Source organism: Amphiura filiformis, chromosome 10 (assembly GCF_039555335.1).
Source record: "Amphiura filiformis chromosome 10, Afil_fr2py, whole genome shotgun sequence".
Taxonomy (NCBI): Eukaryota; Metazoa; Echinodermata; class Ophiuroidea; order Amphilepidida; family Amphiuridae; genus Amphiura; species Amphiura filiformis.
Window position 1 is genome coordinate 6,140,187 of NC_092637.1, and position 23,109 is coordinate 6,163,295.

General features: G+C 39.3%; 1 protein-coding gene across 3 annotated transcripts in view; it reads left to right on the forward strand.

Moving 5' to 3' along the window:
* Window positions 1-23,109, forward strand: part of LOC140162440 (diacylglycerol kinase theta-like) — a 180,185-nt gene that overhangs the window by 102,745 nt on the left and 54,331 nt on the right. For all 3 annotated transcript variants that reach the window (XM_072185677.1, XM_072185678.1, XM_072185679.1), the window contains one exon: window positions 178-240. In XM_072185677.1, coding sequence (XP_072041778.1) covers window positions 178-240 — 63 coding nt within the window. The remainder of the gene's footprint in view (window positions 1-177; window positions 241-23,109) is intronic.

Below are 23,109 nucleotides of genomic sequence, written 5' to 3' on the forward strand. Positions count from 1 at the left end.
TATAAGTACATCACCATTACAAAGAATTATCCTTTGGGGCTGTGCCTCTCAGGATATTCCTAGGTTCCAAAGCAACTGATGCAGTCATTTTTCTGTAATCAATATGTGATTTATTGAATTATTGATCAAATATTAATTGTGAAAATGTTTGTTTGTTTTTTGTTTGTTTGTCTTCAGATTCTGCTTCTGCTGCAGATAGTCCAGAACTGAAAGGAAAAGATGACGGGGAAGAAAAGCAAGGTAGGTTAAAATGAGACTCAAATCATGACTCAAATTGCTGACTCAATTGAGTTCAGAGACTCAAATTTAGACTTGTGACTTGTTTGACTCAAATATGGACTTGTGGTGATTCACACCTGAATGTGTGTGACTCAAGTCTGGACTTGTGTGACTCAAATTGGGACTTGTGTGACTCAAATCTGGACTTGCATGACTCATATTGCGACTTACGTGATCAAATCTGGAATTACATGACTCGCACCTGAATGTGTGTGACTCAAATCTGGACTTTGTGACTCAAATCACGATGACATGACTCAAATCTGGAATTGCATGACTCACACCTAAACGTGTGTATCTCAAATCTGGACTTGCGTGACCCAAATCTGGAGTTGTGTCACTCAAATCTGGACTTATTCTGTTTATTTTTCTAAACGTTTAACACATCAGTGATGCGTGCGTTTAACGTATTAACACGCATTGATCCAGCCCCGTCTGGCAGCAAGATTTCACGAATATACGATAGGTGCGGTGCACCTCACAAAACCGGAATTTCTAACAGAATATGTTAGTACCAATGGCGCCGTACCTAAGGTACAATTTGCGAAGTTAACGGCCCAAACATGTCAGAAACTATGCATTATTCGACGTATTAGTGTTAAATAATGAATGTTTTGAGCAAGTATCATTTAAATTATTAAGGTCGTCTTCAGATTTTGTTACTTTCAAATGTTGATTAGCATTGAAAAATGGAAAATTGAAGGTTAGAAATTACTTGCGTGTTACACGTTTACCACAATTGCTAAAATTTTAACGGATCATGCGTGCGTTTAATGGTACATGCATTTAACGTTCCCATGCCTAATTTCCAATTTATTTTGCAATGAAATAGACATGAGATAAAACTTCTGAATTTGCATGTTCCTTGGGATTTTGGATCACCATGTTTTTATTTTTTGACTGATTTCAACAACAGGTCTTAGATCCGAGTTAAAAGATGCAGCTATTGGCTGCTGATTCTAATTATGACATATCTGTCTTTGGTTAGAATATACAGGGCTGAAAATAACTGGTACCTTAAAGTCCCATTCAGTGATCTAGTGTAAAAAAATTAAATTGTTTATACATTGCTTAAAAGTGAAGGATAAGTCATTCAAATTGTCATTTGGTATTTTTGGAATGAAAAAATTTGCAAAAAACAAAGAAAACAGTGAAGCCCCATTCAAATGCATATGTAGCTAATATTTATATACTGTCAGTATACAAATTAACAAATTCATGTAAATGCCATATTTTGTCCTAAATACACAATTTTCGATTGAACCACTTGCAGGCTATGTTAGCACATGTATCTATGACAATGACAAAGGTACCAAAATCTGAATTTTGATCATTTTTACGATCGTCCAGATGAGCAAATCACTGAATGAGTCTTTAATTACTTTGCTGTGTGTAGACAATGATATTATTGGCATTGAGACATGTAAGACATGTTGATTTTGTTTATGCTACTGAAATCAAATCCTCCAAGAACTTGGATACTCCATGACAGAAAATTTTTGTGGTGGTTTAATTTTTGTGGTTCAATAGGCAGCTGCGAAAACCATGCAAAAATATTTTTAACCTACCGGTTTCAATATGTTTGAAGCAGCAAATAAAACACTGCAAAACTATTTGGAACAGTTAACACAGCAAGAAATTAACACAGCAAAAAAAATTAAATCCTGTTAGACAGGAATGCCTTGCATGGCACACATAAGTGGCAGTTGAAATGATAAGCGGCCAGTGTTTATTTGAATCCTAAATATACAAGTACAGATTTCCAACATTTTGTTATCGCTCTGATTTAATCATAACAGCAAGTAGCATTCCTCAGTATGGTTGCTGCATGGCTGTTATAATTGAGTGAATATTTCCTTCCTTCCCTGCTACTGTCTATCTGCCTCTCTCTCTCTCTCCCCTTCTCTCTCTCCCCTCCCGCTCATCTGTCACTTTCTCTTTCCTCTTCTCTGTCCCCTCCCCCTTCAACCATCCCTCTCCCAAGCTCTTTGCTGCCACTCTCCCTCTCCCCTTTTCTCTCTTCCCTCCCTCCCTGCCTCTCTCTCCTTCTCCCCTCCTCGCCGAACTGTAATAGTGGGGACATTTTGTGCGAATTTGGTCCCCACTGCACGCTAACTGTAGGTCCTAGAATTTTTTGATGTCACTAGTTTGATATAGCACCCTATTTTTATTTGACATACCCACTCTCTCACCCCAGTATATACTTCCTTAAAAGTTGAGAGAGCTAATTCTCTGAATCTCTCAATTTTTCTGAGGGCCATTTTGGATTGTCCCCACTTTTTTTAAAAACTATTCTAACACCAAACCCTCCTCCCTACTACCTCCCTGGGCATGCACGTAAAACGTCAAGATAGGTGGGGGGGCCTCTACCTAGTCTTTACTCTTTGAAACAGTGTCTTTCTCATTTTTCTGACACACCATAATTGTGGGGACTTAGTGGTGTTCCCACTTTGCAAAAATGTCCCCACTATTACAGTGAAATTTACGGATTCATAAGAGCTCCCCACTTAACACTCTCCTTCATTCTGCCTATCTCATTCTTTGCTGTCTATTTGTCTCTGCTTCTCCCCTTTTCTCTCTCGCCACACTCTCTCCCTCCCTCTTCATCTCTTACTCTCTCTTCCCTCGCCTCTGTCACCTCCCCTCAACCATCCCTCTCCCAAGCTCTCAAACTCCCTCCCTCCCTGCTCTTCACGCCCCTGTTCCCTGCTCTCTTTCCCTCCTTGCAAATACTTCACTATGGACCGCAATTTCCTCATCCCAATTGCATAGTTCAATGACTTCAATTAAACAATCATAGTGCAAAATTTGACCTCAAGTTGGAGAGTATGAGTTTTTGTACCCAAATTTTCACAAGGTCATTCAATGAATTTACAAATGTATTGGGGTTAAAGAACTGTGCCCTGATAGATGAGCATGTTGTGGATGCTAGTGCTCGCTCAGGGTGCTTTTTGAGAGACGTTGGTAATGCATGATGCTCATTGTCAATGACTCCTCCCGTAAAAAAAAAGACAAAAAAATAAAATAAATAAAAAATTATTTAGTTTTGAGATGATTTATATTGAAGATGAAGCTAAATGTGCCAAAATTTTAAAACATTTTTGTCAATTTTGCTGTAAAAATAAAAAATAAATTTATCAAAACTGATTTTTTTTCTTTCAGAATTGGCCTTCTGTACATGCACTAGTTATATAACCACAGATATGTACCGAGTCTTGTTATTGCGGTACATATCTAACCCACACACTCTATACCCTCTCTCATGTACATTGTAGCATACAGTTATATTGGACTATTCCAGTTGAAATCCATACACCCCGTATGGAAGATATTACCTGAATCTCCATCAGAGATGTAGATTTCGAATGGAATCAACCCATTCAGGTATTCTACATTTGAAATCCACACTCCCTGTGTGGAAGATTAAGGTCATATCTTCCACAGGGGGTGTATGGATTTCAACTGGAATAGCCCATTATGCGTATTCTATAGAATTTGCTACCTGTCAATGTTGAGAGTTTAAATTTGTGGAAAAATCAGATCCTAAAAAACTGATTCTTTTCGCAGCATGAAATAGTAACAAGTAACAGGACATGGTGATAGAGTCGGCAACATGCTCCTTTTGGGCATCTCGTGAGCTTTGGTTGGAAAATTTCCCATGTGTATTAACCCATGAGAACTACTGCCGATTGGCCAAAAAGAAGTTTTCATTATCAATTGGACCAATCAGCAACATTGGTAGAATAATTTCACCATGCAAAAAAAATGGGGGGTATTTAAAAGCTCCATTCTGATTGGTGATTAAAGTGAAGATATCATGTAATTGACCAATCGAAGGTAATGTTAGATCGGCAGGTAGTTCTCAGCGGGTTAATGCGTATGTATGGCAGTTAGGAGGCAGTGCGTTTATAAAGCTAGCCAAGCTATCATTGTGAGTGTGTGTGTGTTAGGCAGGCAGGCTGGCAAGCCACCATTAACATGTGTATGACATGTAGTGCGTAGCATATACATAAAATGTTGTTCCTCTTACTTACAATATATTTTTTCCAAATTTAGATAATTATGTTTTTTTTTCACTAGCGCTAGAATAGTGTATTTTATGTAAAATTGACAAATATCTGCATACTTCACACACAGTTGTCATAAATTTTCAGCAGGCCATTGGGTAGATTCTACTGGCCTCTATTTTTTGCCCAGTATATTATTTATAGACATCATAACAGTGCAAATTGATGCACACATCATGCATGCTTAAAATATCTGTCAGGCTTTTCCTTAACAATAGATTTACTGGTCTCTGACTAACTCTGACCCTAATCTAGAGACCAAAGTTCTCTGTTTTGTTAATGTTAAGTTCTGTGTTGTTTTCAGTTTTCCAAAAATTATGTTTTACCCACTTTAGGGAAATCTGATTTCTTCAGTATCAAAAACACTGAAACAATTGGATCAAAAACACTGTAAAAATATCAACAAAGTGTTTCTATCTTGAAGCAGGTAATCCAATATGGCGATTCACATATGTGAAATTGGCAGCGTAGCCAAAGAAAAAAGTCATGAATCTGCAAATAAGACTCCTAAAGGCAAGTAATGATAAATTTGAAGTAAATTTCAGTGAAATATTTTAGCGGTTTGTGCATTCCAGAAGAATTCAAATATTACAGATATACTTTTGTAGGTCCTGCAGTTCTTGCGTTATGTTGTAAAGTGGGCTGAAACAACAACACTTTTGTAAAACGTAAGTAACTCATTAACAACAATAAATCAAGCAAGTATATGATATGTAGAATGAACTTTTGCAAAACATCAAAGTGTTATTTTTCAATAATATTTAGATTTAGATAATGAAAATCAATTTTTTTGGCTGCTTTAACCAACAATACCTAGTCTACCCTTAATGCACCATCTATAATGGGACATTCTACACCAAGATGCAACAAGATAAAAAGAGTTACAAAGAACAATATAATAAACACAATTTTGCAAATAATAAAGGAGGCAAGCAGAAAAAATGACCAAATCATACCCAGGACCGCAGGTTTACTGAGACCTGTGCCTTAACCACTCAAAATATACCATGGAAGACAGTGAGTGGCCTGTTCGACAGGAAATTATGTTTATTATATTCATTTTCCCTTGACTGTTTTTCCATACAAAGAACAACTTAAAAAAAATACATCATATAATTATTAGCAATTTAAACCTGCTAGGTGAATTTTACGTCTTTTTGAAAAAACTATATAATATATAAAAACATGTTTCTCGCCACGCTTTTTTTTTATATAGGCAGAAAGCAGGGGTTCAAATCTGCCGCGAACTGGTTCCACTGAAGGTTCTTGCTGTATTACAATACAGGAATAGAAAAAGGGCTTTTAATTTTTAATATTTTATAGAAAAATTAGTATAAATATCCATATTGGGCCATGTATTAAGCGTTTATAGAATGTCTGAAAACGTTTAATTTTATTGTTCTGGTAGGTAAGCCCCTCTAATGATCACAAAACCTGCCAGAAGTATTTCTTGCATTGTAAGCAAGGCTATAAAAGCATCCCAACCTCCTAGAGATCTTTCTTCAAACTGAATTAAAATATATATATATATATATATATGAAGTAGCCTCAAAAAGGAAGCGAGGAGGATGAGAAACATCAAACATGTTTTATTTTTTACTCAGCCTGAACCCCAATACTCTCCATGGCATAGATTGTTCAACCAAATTTGACCTCAACTTCTAGAGTATGAGTTTAGTACCCAGAACATACAAAAGGATTTATTGAATGTTTAAATATATTGGGGCTTAATGAACTGTGTCCTCAAGGTTTGGAATGTTGTAAGATCACAGCGTTTGTATCAGCAGCAACATGAGTATGTTGCATTAAGTTTTATGTTGAAGAAGCAATACAATCTGGTACGATAAAAGTGGTTTAAAAATGTTACATGCCGAGGTCCATGCATTATTTTATCCATGCATATATGACTCGATTGTTCAACATGTTTTTTAAAATAAAAATGGCCAGAATTGGGTGCAGATTTTCAAATCAATTGAAAACATGACACTGAATTACAGTGATTGTTGTTGCAAATGTCATCGTCATATATATCAAGCATACATGCATAGAGTACATACACACTGCATAGCAGCCATGCAATCAATGGCAGGCAATGCTGGCATGCATACTATACATCTATAGGCAGTCTGCGTGTAGCAGGCAGCAAGATCTATATAAACCAGGCTCGTGCTCAGCTAACTAGGAATTCGTGGAAATTCATCTTATGTGCATGCATCTCGTGCATAATTTGCCCTCTCAATTTTCACGCCATATTTTTACAACTTTTCCATGTTACATCATCAAATGTTTGCTTTCAGTTTAAATCATAATTACAAATTCAATGCATGGTATGTGAATACAGTAGTATTTTCTTTTCCATATGTATTATTTACTTATCGAGAAGACGGTGGTGGTTTTGTTAATGTGAGCAGAAATTTGGGGTGCTTGAAATTGCTGCGTGAAATTGATCAAATTAAACGTGGAGTTGTAGATCTGTTTGTGCAGTACCTGTCCCTTATTGGGAGGAGTGCAAGGTATGGCACTAGTGTGCAAAGACTTAATATGTAATTGTCATGGGATATATAGGGTTGCCCCTCATTGGGAGGAGTGCAAGGTATGGCACTAGTGTGCAAAGACTTGATATGTAATTGTCACAGAGTTGTCCCTCATTGGGAGGAGTGCAAGGTATGGCACTAGTGTGCAAATACTTGATATGTAATTGTCATGGGATACATAGGGTTGCCCCTCATTGGGAGGAGTGCAAGGTATGGCACTAGTGTGCAGAGACTTAATATGTAATTGTCATGGGATACATAGGGTTGCCCCTCATTGGGAGGAGTGCAAGGTATGGCACTAGTGTGCAAAGACTTGATATGTAATTGTCATAGGATACATAGGGTTGCCCCTCATTGGGAGGAGTGCAAGGTATGGCACTAGTGTGCAAAGACTTGATATGTAATTGTCATGGGATACACAGGGTTGCCCCTCATTGGGAGGAGTGCAAGGTATGGCACTTGTGTGTAAAGACTTGATATGTAATTGTCATGGGATACATAGGGTTGCCCCTCATTGGGAGGAGAGCATGGTATGGCACTAGTGTGCAAATACTTGATATGTAATTGTCATGGGATGCATATGGTTGCCCCTCATTGGGAGGAGAGCATGGTATGGCACTAGTGTGCAAAGACTTGATATGTAATTGTCATGGGATACATAGGGTTGCCCCTCATTGGGAGGAGGGCAAGGTATGGCACTAGTGTGCAAATACTTGATATGTAATTGTCATGGGATGCATATGGTTGCCCCTCATTGGGAGGAGAGCATGGTATGGCACTAGTGTGCAAAGACTTGATATGTAATTGTCATGGGATACATAGGGTTGCCCCTCATTGGGAGGAGGGCAAGGTATGGCACTAGTGTGCAAAGACTTGATATGTAATTGTCATGGGATACATGGGGTTGCCCCTTATTGGGAGGAGTGCAAGGTAGGGCACTAGTGTGCAAAGACCTGATATGTAATTGTCATAGGATACATAGGGTTGCCCCTCATTGGGAGGAGTGCAAGGTATGGCACTAGTGTGCAAAGACTTGATATGTAATTGTCATGGGATACATAGGGTTGCCCCTCATTGGGAGGAGTGCAAGGTATGGCACTAGTGTGCAAAGACTTGATATGTAATTGTCATGGGATACATAGGGTTGCCCCTTATTGGGAGGAGTGCAAGGTATGGCACTAGTGTGCAAAGACTTGATATGTAATTGTCATGGGATACATAGGGTTGCCCCTCATTGGGAGGAGGGCAAGGTATGGCACTAGTGTGCAAAGACTTGATATGTAATTGTCATGGGATACATAGAGTTGTCCCTCATTGGGAGGAGTCCAAGGTATGGCACTAGTGTGCAAAGACTTGATATGTAATTGTCATGGGATACATAGGGTTGCCCCTCATTGGGAGGAGTGCAAGGTATGGCACTAGTGTGCAAAGACTTGATATGTAATTGTCATGGGATACATAGGGTTGCCCCTCATTGGGAGGAGTGCAAGGTATGACACTAGTGTGCAAAGACTTCATATGTAATTGTCATGGGATACATAGGGTTGCCCCTCATTGGGAGGAGTGCAAGGTATGGCACTAGTGTGCAAAGACTTGATATGTAATTGTCATGTGGATACATAGGGTTGCCCGTCATTGGGAGGAGTGCTAGGTATGGCACTAGTGTGCAAAGACTTGATATGTAATTGTCATGGGATACATAGGGTTGCCCCTCATTGGGAGGAGTGCAAGGTATGGCACTAGTGTGCAAAGACTTAATATGTAATTGTCATGGGATACATAGGGTTGCCCTTATTGGGAGGAGTGCAAGGTATGGCACTATTGTGCAAAGACTTGATATGTAATTGTCATGGGATACATAGGGTTGCCCTCATTGGGAGGAGTCCAAGGTATGGCACTAGTGTGCAAAGACTTAATATGTAATTGTCATGGGATACATAGGGTTGCCCCTCATTGGGAGGAGTGCAGGGTATGGCACTAGTGTGCAAAGACTTGATATGTAATTGTCATGGGATACATAGGGTTGCCCTTATTGGGAGGAGTGCAAGGTATGGCACTAGTGTGCAAAGACTTGATATGTAATTGTCATGGGATACATAGGGTTGCCCCTCATTGGGAGGAGTGCAAGGTATGGCACTAGTGTGCAAAGACTTCATATGTAATTGTCATGGGATACATAGGGTTGCCCCTCATTGGGAGGAGTGCAAGGTATGGCACTAGTGTGCAAAGACTTGATATGTAATTGTCATAGGATACATAGGGTTGCCCCTCATTGGGAGGAGTGCAAGGTATGGCACTAGTGTGCAAAGACTTGATATGTAATTGTCATGGGATACATAGGGTTGCCCCTCATTGGGAGGAGTCCAAGGTATGGCACTAGTGTGCAAAGACTTGATATGTAATTGTCATGGGATACATAGGGTTGCCCCTTATTGGGAGGAGTGCAAGGTATGGCACTAGTGTGCAAAGACTTGATATGTAATTGTCATGGGATACATAGGGTTGCCCCTTATTGGGAGGAGTGCAAGGTATGGCACTAGTGTGCAAAGACTTGATATGTAATTGTCATAGGATACATAGGGTTGCCCCTCATTGGGAGGAGTGCAAGGTATGGCACTAGTGTGCAAAGACTTGATATGTAATTGTCATAGGATACATAGGGTTGCCCCTCATTGGGAGGAGTGCAAGGTATGGCACTAGTGTGCAAAGACTTAATATGTAATTGTCATGGGATACATAGGGTTGCCCCTTATTGGGAGGAGTGCAAGGTATGGCACTATTGTGCAAAGACTTGATATGTAATTGTCATGGGATACATAGGGTTGCCCCTCATTGGGAGGAGTGCAAGGTATGGCACTAGTGTGCAAAGACTTGATATGTAATTGTCATAGGATACATAGGGTTGTCCCTTATTGAGAGGAGTGCAAGGTATGGCACTAGTGTGCAAAGACTTAATATGTAATTGTCATGGGATACATAGGGTTGCCCCTCATTGGGAGGAGTCCAAGGTATGGCACTAGTGTGCAAAGACTTGATATGTAATTGTCATGGGATACATGGGGTTGCCCCTCATTGGGAGGAGTGCAAGGTATGACACTATTGTGCAAAGACTTCATATGTAATTGTCATGGGATACATAGGGTTGCCCGTCATTGGGAGGAGTGCAAGGTATGGCACTAGTGTGCAAAGACTTGATATGTAATTGTCATGGGATACATAGGGTTGCCCCTCATTGGGAGGAGTGCAAGGTATGGCACTAGTGTGCAAAGACTTAATATGTAATTGTCATGGGATACATAGGGTTGCCCCTCATTGGGAGGAGTGCAGGGTATGGCACTAGTGTGCAAAGACTTGATATGTAATTGTCATGGGATACATAGGGTTGCCCGTCATTGGGAGGAGTCCAAGGTATGGCACTAGTGTGCAAAGACTTGATATGTAATTATCATGGGATACATAGGGTTGCCCCTTATTGGGAGGAGTGCAAGGTATGGCACTAGTGTGCAAAGACTTGATATGTAATTGTCATGGGATACATAGGGTTGCCCCTTATTGGGAGGAGTGCAAGGTATGGCACTAGTGTGCAAAGACTTAATATGTAATTGTCATGGGATACATAGGGTTGCCCCTTATTGAGAGGAGGAGTGCAAGGTATGGCACTAGTGTGCAAAGACTTGATATGTAATTGTCATGGGATACATAGGGTTGCCCCTCATTGGGAGGAGCGCAAGGTATGGCACTAGTGTGCAAAGACTTCATATGTAATTGTCATGGGATACATAGGGTTGCCCCTTATTGGGAGGAGTGCAAGGTATGGCACTAGTGTGCAAAGACTTGATATGTAATTGTCATGGGATACATAGGGTTGCCCCTTATTGGGAGGAGTGCAAGGTATGGCACTAGTGTGCAAAGACTTAATATGTAATTGTCATGGGATACATAGGGTTGCCCCTTATTGAGAGGAGGAGTGCAAGGTATGGCACTAGTGTGCAAAGACTTGATATGTAATTGTCATGGGATACATAGGGTTGCCCCTCATTGGGAGGAGTGCAAGGTATGGCACTAGTGTGCAAAGACTTCATATGTAATTGTCATGGGATACATAGGGTTGCCCCTCATTGGGAGGAGTGCAAGGTATGGCACTAGTGTGCAAAGACTTGATATGTAATTGTCATGGGATACATAGGGTTGCCCCTCATTGGGAGGAGTGCAAGGTATGGCACTAGTGTGCAAAGACTTCATATGTAATTGTCATGGGATACATAGGGTTGCCCCTCATTGGGAGGAGTGCAAGGTATGGCACTAGTGTGCAAAGACTTGATATGTAATTGTCATGGGATACATAGGGTTGCCCCTCATTGGGAGGTGTGCAAGGTATGGCACTAGTGTGCAAAGACTTGATATGTAATTGTCATGGGATACATGGGGTTGCCCCTTATTGGGAGGAGTGCAAGGTAGGGCACTAGTGTGCAAAGACTTGATATGTAATTGTCATATGATACATAGGGTTGCCCCTCATTGGGAGGAGTGCAAGGTATGGCACTAGTGTGCAAAGACTTGATATGTAATTGTCATGGGATACACAGGGTTGCCCCTCATTGGGAGGAGTGCAAGGTATGGCACTAGTGTGCAAAGACTTGATATGTAATTGTCATGGGATATATAGGGTTGCCCCTCATTGGGAGGAGTGCAAGGTATGGCACTAGTGTGCAAAGACTTGATATGTTATTGTCATGGGATACATAGGGTTGCCGCTCATTGGGAGGAGTGCAAGGTATGGCACTAGTGTGCAAAGACTTGATATGTAATTGTCATGGGATACATAGGGTTGCCCTTCATTGGGAGGAATGCAAGGTAGGGCACTAGTGTGCGAAGACTTGATATGTAATTGTCATGGGATACATAGGGTTGCCCCTTATTGGGAGGAGTGCAAGGTATGGTACTAGTGTGTAAAGACTTGATATGTAATTGTCATGGGATACATAGGATTGCCCCTCATTGGGAGGAGTGCAAGGTATGGTACTAGTGTGCAAAGACTTGATATGTAATTGTCATGGGATACATAGGGTTGCCCCTCATTGGGAGGAGTGCAAGGTATGACACTAGTGTGCAAAGACTTGATATGTAATTGTCATGGGATACATAGGGTTGCCACTCATTGGAAGGAGTGCAATGTATGACACTAGTGTGCAAAGACTTGATATGTAATTGTCATGGGATACATAGGGTTGTCCCTCATTGGGAGGAGTGCAAGGTATGGCACTAGTGTGCAAAGACTTGATATGTGATTGTCATGGGATACATAGGATTGCCCCTCATGTCTTTCTCATTTTTCTGACACACCATAATTGTGGGGACTTAGTGGTGTTCCCACTTTGCAAAAATGTCCCCACTATTACAGTGAAATTCTACGGATTCATAAGAGCTCCCCACTTAACACTCTCCTTCATTCTGCCTATCTCATTCTTTGCTGTCTATTTGTCTCTGCTTCTCCCCTTTTCTCTCTCGCCACACTCTCTCCCTCCCTCTTCATCTCTTACTCTCTCTTCCCTCGTCTCTGTCACCTCCCCCTCAACCATCCCTCTCCCAAGCTCTCAAACTCCCTCCCTCCCTGCTCTTCACGTCCCTGTTCCCTGCTCTCTTTCCCCTCCTTGCAAATACTTCACTATGGACCGCAATTTCCTCATCCCAATTGCATAGTTCAATGACTTCAATTAAACAATCATAGTGCAAAATTTGACCTCAAGTTGGAGAGTATGAGTTTTGTACCCAAATTTTCACAAGGTCATTCAATGAATTTACAAATGTATTGGGGTTAAAGAACTGTGCCCTGATAGATGAGCATGTTGTGGATGCTAGTGCTCGCTCAGGGTGCTTTTTGAGAGACGTTGGTAATGCATGATGCTCATTGTCAATGACTCCCCTCCCGTAAAAAAAAGACAAAAAAATAAAATAAATAAAAAATTATTTAGTTTTGAGATGATTTATATTGAAGATGAAGCTAAATGTGCCAAAATTTTAAAACATTTTTGTCAATTTTGCTGTAAAAATAAAAAATAAATTTATCAAAACTGATTTTTTTTCTTCAGAATTGGCCTTCTGTACATGCACTAGTTATATAACCACAGATATGTACCGAGTCTTGTTATTGCGGTACATATCTAACCCACACACTCTATACCCTCTCTCATGTACATTGTAGCATACAGTTATATTGGACTATTCCAGTTGAAATCCATACACCCCGTATGGAAGATATTACCTGAATCTCCATCAGAGATGTAGATTTGGAATGGAATCAACCCATTCAGGTATTGTACATTTGAAATCCACACTCCCTGTGTGGAAGATTAAGGTCATATCTTCCACAGGGGGTGTATGGATTTCAACTGGAATAGCCCATTATGCGTATTCTATAGAATTTGCTACCTGTCAATGTTGAGAGTTTAAATTTGTGGAAAAATCAGATCCTAAAAAACTGATTCTTTTCGCAGCATGAAATAGTAACAAGTAACAGGACATGGTGATAGAGTCGGCAACATGCTCCTTTTGGGCATCTCGTGAGCTTTGGTTGGAAAATTTCCCATGTGTATTAACCCATGAGAACTACTGCCGATTGGCCAAAAAGAAGTTTTCATTATCAATTGGACCAATCAGCAACATTGGTAGAATAATTTCACCATGCAAAAAAATGGGGGGTATTTGCAAAGCTCCATTCTGATTGGTGATTAAAGTGAAGATATCATGTAATTGACCAATCGAAGGTAATGTTAGATCGGCAGGTAGTTCTCAGCGGGTTAATGCGTATGTATGGCAGTTAGGAGGCAGTGCGTTTATAAAGCTAGCCAAGCTATCATTGTGAGTGTGTGTGTGTTAGGCAGGCAGGCTGGCAAGCCACCATTAACATGTGTATGACATGTAGTGCGTAGCATATACATAAAATGTTGTTCCTCTTACTTACAATATATTTTTTCCAAATTTAGATAATTATGTTTTTTTTTTCACTAGCGCTAGAATAGTGTATTTTATGTAAAATTGACAAATATCTGCATACTTCACACACAGTTGTCATAAATTTTCAGCAGGCCATTGGGTAGATTCTACTGGCCTCTATTTTTTTTTTTTATATTATTTATAGACATCATAACAGTGCAAATTGATGCACACATCATGCATGCTTAAAATATCTGTCAGGCTTTTCCTTAACAATAGATTTACTGGTCTCTGACTAACTCTGACCCTAATCTAGAGACCAAAGTTCTCTGTTTTGTTAATGTTAAGTTCTGTGTTGTTTTCAGTTTTCCAAAAATTATGTTTTACCCACTCTAGGGAAATCTGATTTCTTCGTATCAAAAACACTGAAACAATTGGATCAAAAACACTGTAAAAATATCAACAAAGTGTTTCTATCTTGAAGCAGGTAATCCAATATGGCGATTCACATATGTGAAATTGGCAGCGTAGCCAAAGAAAAAAGTCATGAATCTGCAAATAAGACTCCTAAAGGCAAGTAATGATAAATTTGAAGTAAATTTCAGTGAAATATTTTAGCGGTTTGTGCATTCCAGAAGAATTCAAATATTACAGATATACTTTTGTAGGTCCTGCAGTTCTTGCGTTATGTTGTAAAGTGGGCTGAAACAACAACACTTTTGTAAAACGTAAGTAACTCATTAACAACAATAAATCAAGCAAGTATATGATATGTAGAATGAACTTTTGCAAAACATCAAAGTGTTATTTTTCAATAATATTTAGATTTAGATAATGAAAATCAATTTTTTTGGCTGCTTTAACCAACAATACCTAGTCTACCCTTAATGCACCATCTATAATGGGACATTCTACACCAAGATGCAACAAGATAAAAAAGAGTTACAAAGAACAATATAATAAACACAATTTTGCAAATAATAAAGGAGGCAAGCAGAAAAAAATGACCAAATCATACCCAGGACCGCAGGTTTACGAGACCTGTGCCTTAACCACTCAAAATATACCATGGAAAGACAGTGAGTGGCCTGTTCGACAGGAAATTATGTTTATTATATTCATTTTCCCTTGACTGTTTTTCCATACAAAGAACAACTTAAAAAAAATACATCATATAATTATTAGCAATTTAAACCTGCTAGGTGAATTTTAAGTCTTTTTGAAAAAACTATATAATATATAAAAACATGTTTCTCGCCACGCTTTTTTTTTATATAGGCAGAAAGCAGGGGTTCAAATCTGCCGCGAACTGGTTCCACTGAAGGTTCTTGCTGTATTACAATACAGGAATAGAAAAAGGGCTTTTAATTTTTAATATTTTATAGAAAAATTAGTATAAATATCCATATTGGGCCATGTATTAAGCGTTTATAGAATGTCTGAAAACGTTTAATTTTATTGTTCTGGTAGGTAAGCCCCTCTAATGATCACAAAACCTGCCAGAAGTATTTCTTGCATTGTAAGCAAGGCTATAAAAGCATCCCAACCTCCTAGAGATCTTTCTTCAAACTGAATTAAAATATATATATATATATATATATGAAGTAGCCTCAAAAAAGGAAGCGAGGGAGGATGAGAAACATCAAACATGTTTTATTTTTTACTCAGCCTGAACCCCAATACTCTCCATGGCATAGATTGTTCAACCAAATTTGACCTCAACTTCTAGAGTATGAGTTTAGTACCCAGAACATACAAAAGGATTTATTGAATGTTTAAATATATTGGGGCTTAATGAACTGTGTCCTCAAGGTTTGGAATGTTGTAAGATCACAGCGTTTGTATCAGCAGCAACATGAGTATGTTGCATTAAGTTTTATGTTGAAGAAGCAATACAATCTGGTACGATAAAAGTGGTTTAAAAATGTTACATGCCGAGGTCCATGCATTATTTTATCCATGCATATATGACTCGATTGTTCAACATGTTTTTAAAATAAAATGGCCAGAATTGGGTGCAGATTTTCAAATCAATTGAAAACATGACACTGAATTACAGTGATTGTTGTTGCAAATGTCATCGTCATATATATCAAGCATACATGCATAGAGTACATACACACTGCATAGCAGCCATGCAATCAATGGCAGGCAATGCTGGCATGCATACTATACATCTATAGGCAGTCTGCGTGTAGCAGGCAGCAAGATCTATATAAACCAGGCTCGTGCTCAGCTAACTAGGAATTCGTGGAAATTCATCTTATGTGCATGCATCTCGTGCATAATTTGCCCTCTCAATTTTCACGCCATATTTTTACAACTTTTCCATGTTACATCATCAAATGTTTGCTTTCAGTTTATATCATAATCACAAATTCAATGCATGGTATGTGAATACAGTAGTATTTTTCTTTTCCATATGTATTATTTACTTATCGAGAAGACGGTGGTGGTTTTGTTAATGTGAGCAGAAATTTGGGGTGCTTGAAATTGCTGCGTGAAATTGATCAAATTAAACGTGGAGTTGTAGATCTGTTTGTGCAGTACCTGTCCCTTATTGGGAGGAGTGCAAGGTATGGCACTAGTGTGCAAAGACTTAATATGTAATTGTCATGGGATATATAGGGTTGCCCCTCATTGGGAGGAGTGCAAGGTATGGCACTAGTGTGCATGTGCAGATGCTCAATATGTAATTGTCATGGGATACATAGGGTTGCCCCTTATTGGGAGGAGTGCAAGGTATGGCACTAGTGTGCAAAGACTTGATATGTAATTGTCATGGGATACATAGGGTTGCCCCTCATTGGGAGGAGTGCAAGGTATGGCACTAGTGTGCAAAGACTTGATATGTAATTGTCATGGGATACATAGGGTTGCCCCTCATTGGGAGGAGGGCAAGATATGGCACTAGTGTGCAAAGACTTGATATGTAATTGTCATGGGATACATATGGTTGCCCCTTATTGGGAGGAGTGCAAGGTATGGCACTAGTGTGCAAAGACTTGATATGTAATTGTCATGGGATACATATGGTTGCCCCTCATTGGGAGGAGTCCAAGGTATGGCACTAGTGTGCAAAGACTTGATATGTAATTATCATGGGATACATAGGGTTGCCTCTCATTGGGAGGAGGGCAAGGTATGGCACTAGTGTGCAAATACTTGATATGTAATTGTCATGGGATACATTGTCACAGAGTTGTCCCTCATTGGGAGGAGTGCATGGTATGGCACTAGTGTGCATGTGCAGATACTCAATATGTAATTGTCATGGGATACATAGGGTTGCCCCTTATTGGGAGGAGTGCAAGGTATGGCACTAGTGTGCAAAGACGTGATATGTAATTGTCATGGGATACATAGGGTTGCCCCTTATTGGGAGGAGTGCAAGGTAGGGCACTAGTGTGCAAAGACTTGATATGTAATTGTCATAGGATACATAGGGTTGCCCTCATTGGGAGGAGTGCAAGGTATGGCACTAGTGTGCAAAGACTTGATATGTAATTGTCATGGGATACATAGGGTTGCCACTCATTGGGAGGAGGGCAAGGTATGGCACTAGTGTGCAAAGACTTGATATGTAATTGTCATGGGGTACATCGGGTTGCCCCTCATTGGGAGGAGGGCAAGATATGGCACTAGTATGCAAAGACTTAATATGTACTTGTCATGGGATACATAGGGTTGCCCCTCATTGGGAGGAGGGCAAGATATGGCACTAGTGTGCAAAGACTTAATATGTAATTGTCATGGGGTACATAGGGTTGCCACTCATTGGGAGGAGGGCAAGGTATGGCACTAGTGTGCAAAGACTTAATATGTAATTGTCATGGGGTACATAGGGTTGCCCCTCATTGGGAGGAGGGCAAGGTATGGCACTAGTGTGCAAAGACTTGATATGTAATTGTCATGGGATACATAGGGTTGCCCCTTATTGGGAGGAGTGCAAGGTATGGCACTAGTGTGCAAAGACTTGATATGTAATTGTCATAGGATACATAAGGCTGCCCCTCATTGGGAGGAGTGCAAGGTATGGCACTAGTGTGCAAAGACTTGGTATGTAATTGTCATGGGATACATAGGGTTGCCCCTCATTGGGAGGAGTGCAAGGTATGGCACTAGTGTGCAAAGACTTGATATGTAATTGTCATGGGATACATAGGGTTGTCCCTCATTGAGAGGAGGGCAAGGTATGGCACTAGTGTGCAGAGACTTGATATGTAATTGTCATGGGATACATAGGGTTGCCCCTCATTGAGAGGAGTGCAAGGTATGGCACTAGTGTGCAAAGACTTGATATGTAATTGTCATGGGATACATAGGGTTGTCCCTCATTGGAAGGAGTGCAAGGTATGGCACTAGTGTGCAAAAACTTGATATTTAATTGTCATGGGATACATATAGAGTTGCCCCTCATTGGGAGGAGTGCAAGGTATGGTACTAGTGTGCAAAGACTTGATATGTAATTGTCATGGGATACATACAGAGAAGTGCAAAATTAAAAAGGGGGTCATAGGGTATAATATAGTGAAAGGTGGGGTCATTGGGTATAAAATGTCAAAAAGTGGGTCATCGGGTAGAACATTTTGAAAAACAAATGGAGCAAAATTCTATTACTTGTTCCAAATTTCCCAAATTTACAATACAAATTTGTTGAAATAACATAATTTGAAAATTTAGTGGCTCCCAACCCACTGTAGCTACCTACCTGTCAGTGATTGTGAGCTTGGTATGCGAGGGGGTCTAAGGTTCGAATCCCGGGTACCATTAGTGACTTGTTTGTTCATCTTTTCTCCAATTTTTGTTTCTTCTTTCATGGGTTTTTTGTTAGGGTTAAATTAGAACATTATTATGCTTGTAGAAGTTTGGAATTAGATGAATATTTCAGAAAATGGGATCCACTTCTTGGTGAGTTGTATCAACTCAAATGTTGCATTTTAACTCTATGGGGTCATCAAGGGTTAATAACTAGATTAACTTTGGTTCATTTGTATCTGGTCTTTATGCCAGTTGAGAACTGCAAAATTCTAGTTTGTTCTCGTCTTGTTTCCTGTTCATATTTACTCTTTGTATTTTGTGTTATCGATGGCGCTGTGATGGCGACTTGCATAGCTTTACTACTGGTGATGGATGCCCTCTGTCATTTCCCAATCTGAATTATTCCCTGGTTTTGCTGGGATCAATGCCAGGGCCGTGACACTCGTATTCAAACCCTGTATAAAAAGTGAAGTCACTTTACGGCAGTTTAATTGACATATCGGCAGTTTGAGTGACAGTTGCTAGGCATTTTCAGTACACATAGTAACTACTTAGCCTAAAATTTACGTATGTGTGCACTAGGAATGTTGTGCGTACTGCTTCAATAGTGAAACAGACTGAATCTCGTATTTAATTGATTTAGCCAAAGTCAACATGGAGTCATCGGTTATAATATTTTCCTAGCATATTGAGCTAACACCTCAGCTACTTGGTTTTTCACATAATAGTAATGTAAAGAAACGGCCAAGTGTTCATCATTCATTCATCAGTAATTTTTTTTACAGAACATGCATCAACTCTTCCACAGATCAACCTCTTACACAGCGCGTGCCATCACATGCATGAACGCGCATTGAAGTGTGTGACTGACTTCATTTGCGCAAATGTGTGGCTTATCCTATAGTAAACTGAGCTCAAAAAGAAACTTATAATTTTTTACAACTTTTGAATCACAAGGTCATATCTTAAAATAGTGTCAATCAAAATGAACCAAAATTACACACAGGATTACTTTAATACTCTGCTCAAAACACATGTCAGTAACCAAGCTTTTTGATTTGATTTGTTCGGGTTTTGACAACCCTGGATAACCCAAGAAAGCCTCTATTGAAGCTTATTTCCATTGGGGTCCATCTGAACACCGGGACGGGTTGGGAACAGTCAGGGGTTAACACCCTACTCTTTTCGAAACTGGCTGCGAGATACATGTACAGGTATGACTCTCTGCACACGGGACCGACGGCTTAACGTCCCCTCCGAAGGACGGAGTACTTTCATGATTCATTTACCCAATTCTAAATGAACCATGGGGAGAGCGGAAGTCTGAATTTAATCTACAGATGTTGCCAATTAATTTCAGACTTTTTTTCCAAGTCAATATCCCAGCAAATCGCCACCGCCGGGAATCGAACCCGGGACCTCATGCACTAAAGGCAAGTACCCTAACCATTGTGCCACGCTCTCCCTATTTGACAGTCCAACTGACACAACAGCAAAATGCACTGTCATGGGACAGCTTCATGGACTTCCACCACTTTCACAGCCCAACATTTGGCAACCAGCACAAAAAATCTGTGAGAATGCACACGAGATCCTTGCACAGATGATAAAACGGTGCTGCTTTCTGCTTTTCATACACTTTTTTCATGAAACAGGGCTGGGCTGTGAATGTGGTCCAGGAAGCTGTTCCATGTCAGTGCATTTTGCTGTTGTGTCAGTTGGATAACTGCTTGGTTACTGACATGTGTTAAGAGTAGAGTATTGAAGTAAACCTGTGTGTAATTTTGGTTCAATTTGATGGACAGGATTTCAAGATATGACCTTGTGAAAAATTATAAGTTTCTTTTTGAGGCCAGTTTATATTAGTACTCGAGAATCCTTGTCAATGTTAGGAGTAGATAGTTCACCATAGTATGACCTTCACCTTACATAATGCAATAATATGATGGGTGACCAAGGACTTAGTACAGTTGACATTTTATGCTGTATAGCATTACAGCATCAACTCAAGTGTTGCTATAAACCACCTAACAGGCACATTTGGGCTGCTTTTATATGCTGTATAGCATTACATACTATCAGCGGCAACTCCAGTGTTGCCATAAACCACCTAACAGGCACATTTGGGCTGTTTTTAATGACTACTTTTAAAAACCATAATAATACAATTTCGGTCAAATTTTGATATTCGTTTGCTAAAAATTATTAAATAATATTAGGCCTAAATATTAGTAAATTAACAACTGTCAGGAAGGTTAGGTAAAACTCAGTTACTATTGGGCGCTTGACTGTGGTGTTCTTTGGGGAATTTAAATATCTTGAGTGATGTATTGTCCTCCAAGTACATTAAATCTGGCCGATTCCAATTAGGTCATTCGGTTTTAACTCTTTTGATTGGTGATTGGGCTACTTCAGTAGCATTTGCCGCCTTCTTGGTGTGGTGCTTTGCTGTACATTAGGTTTAAGAAATTGAGACAACACTGCCTCAACTAACTATCTACTGAAGATAGTCATCTTAATTGGATATAACATACTCACATATCAGGGCAAAGTTCATCAACCCCAATGTGTTTATACATGTATGGAGTGACCTTTGAATGCATTGCGTACATACACTCATACTTTTCAACTTGAGGTCAACTTTTGAGGTATGAGTATTGCAGGGGCTATTGGACTCTGCCATTGGGAATGAGACAATGTTGGCTCTTGGTGAGAATATTACTACACCAGCTCCTGTATAATACTAGATACTATTTGCTTCTTCAATAATTTCATGTTTTATTTTTTTGTACTGATCATTTCCATAACTTACAAATCTTTTCTTGTCATAATATTGAGAATTTCAGAATCACTCCCCAAAAGATGTCTTGTCAGTTATATTTTACATACTTTTACGAAAGGGTTAATACAAAAAATGTGCAAAAAATGGCCATTGTTCATTCCATGTACTAATGAAAAAAAAAGAAAGTCTTGGGCTATTCCCGTTGAAATCCATACACCCCTATGGAAGACATGACCTTAATTTTCCACATAGGGAGTGCGAATTTCAAATGGAGTTACCTGAGTGGGTGAATCCATTTGAGATATACACATCCTGTGTGAGAGATTCAGATTTTCCTTGTGGAATGCATGGATTTAAACTGGAATAGCCAATTCCATGTAAGCTTCTGCCCAAGTTGACTGGTTTGCTTTAATAATATTCATAATCCTTTCAAAGATATAAGAGTAAACATGTTTCTAAAAACATTTTCTTTAAATAATATTAACAGTTGATTGAATTGTTCATGATCTAACTGTATAAGTCATGATCTATGACATAGTATACTAAATTAAATTAGCTACAAACCATTTGATCTAGTCAACTACAAGGACGACTAGTACGACATCTACCCTCTGGGCTAAAAGCTTAATCCCATTGATGCCACCATATATCTTCAGTAGATAGCAATTTACTTAGTATAGATGCAACAGCAGCAGTTAGGTACTTAAATGTATTATGATAATATAACAGGGTGCAGTGGATTAAACGTCCCAAGCCAATTAATTTGATTGGCTCTGGACGGTTATAAGAAAAAATGCCGTCCTCCCGATGCTTGGCATCTCAATTTTGGTGGGGTAAAGTGAGGGACGAGGCTGACAATTACGTCATGCACCTTCAACTTTATACACATATGAAAGCTATAGCAAAATTAATCTTTCCACTGACATGAAATATTGGTTTAAACCAAATAAATATACTGTGGATTGGGGAAAGGAAAAAATATTTCAAGGAGAAAAATAGTACCCATATTTCAGCTTTTTTCATGCCTAATCACAGATTTGTGAGGCCGGATAGAATCTCCCCTCGGCCCACTCAGGCCCACTGGCCGTATGTTGTGCTTACTTAATATGTAACGGACAAGACCTCACATGGCTACGTGTAGACACATAGTAAGAATGTTTACTGTGTGCTAGCTACCTAGCTAGCTAGCCAGCGAGGAAGGCTATTTATAGTAACATTTAACTGTAAAAGTTGACATTTTCATGCGATTAATTTTTGCACTTGGCCAACTGTGAAAAGTTACATTACATTTTTTATAAATTTGCAATTCTAAAAATCCTTAAATAAGGCCTTGACACAAAAGAGGACATAATTTGTGTGTATTTTTATTTTCACAGCTAATGCTTGGAACGTGAAGAGCGTGAAAATAATTGCAGCATAAATATTTCTGTGTTAACAGTTTGAAATGATAATGCTGGCTATTTTATACTGCGTGTATGTACTGAGTATTGCGATTGTGAGTTAAGGATATAACATGCATATATACATGGGCCAGTCTGACTTACCAATAGCACAGTTGGATCAGGCTTAAGGGCCATAATCTTGGGTGGGGGGGGGCAAAATTTTGAGAATGAAAAATAGATAAAAACAAACTTAAAAAAGAAAGGAACAGGAAGTTGAAATATGTTGTAATGTGCATCATCCTTTGGCCAGGTTTTGGGCCACAATTGTCCTAATTTTTTCCTACTTTAGCATTAACATGACAAATTTAAAA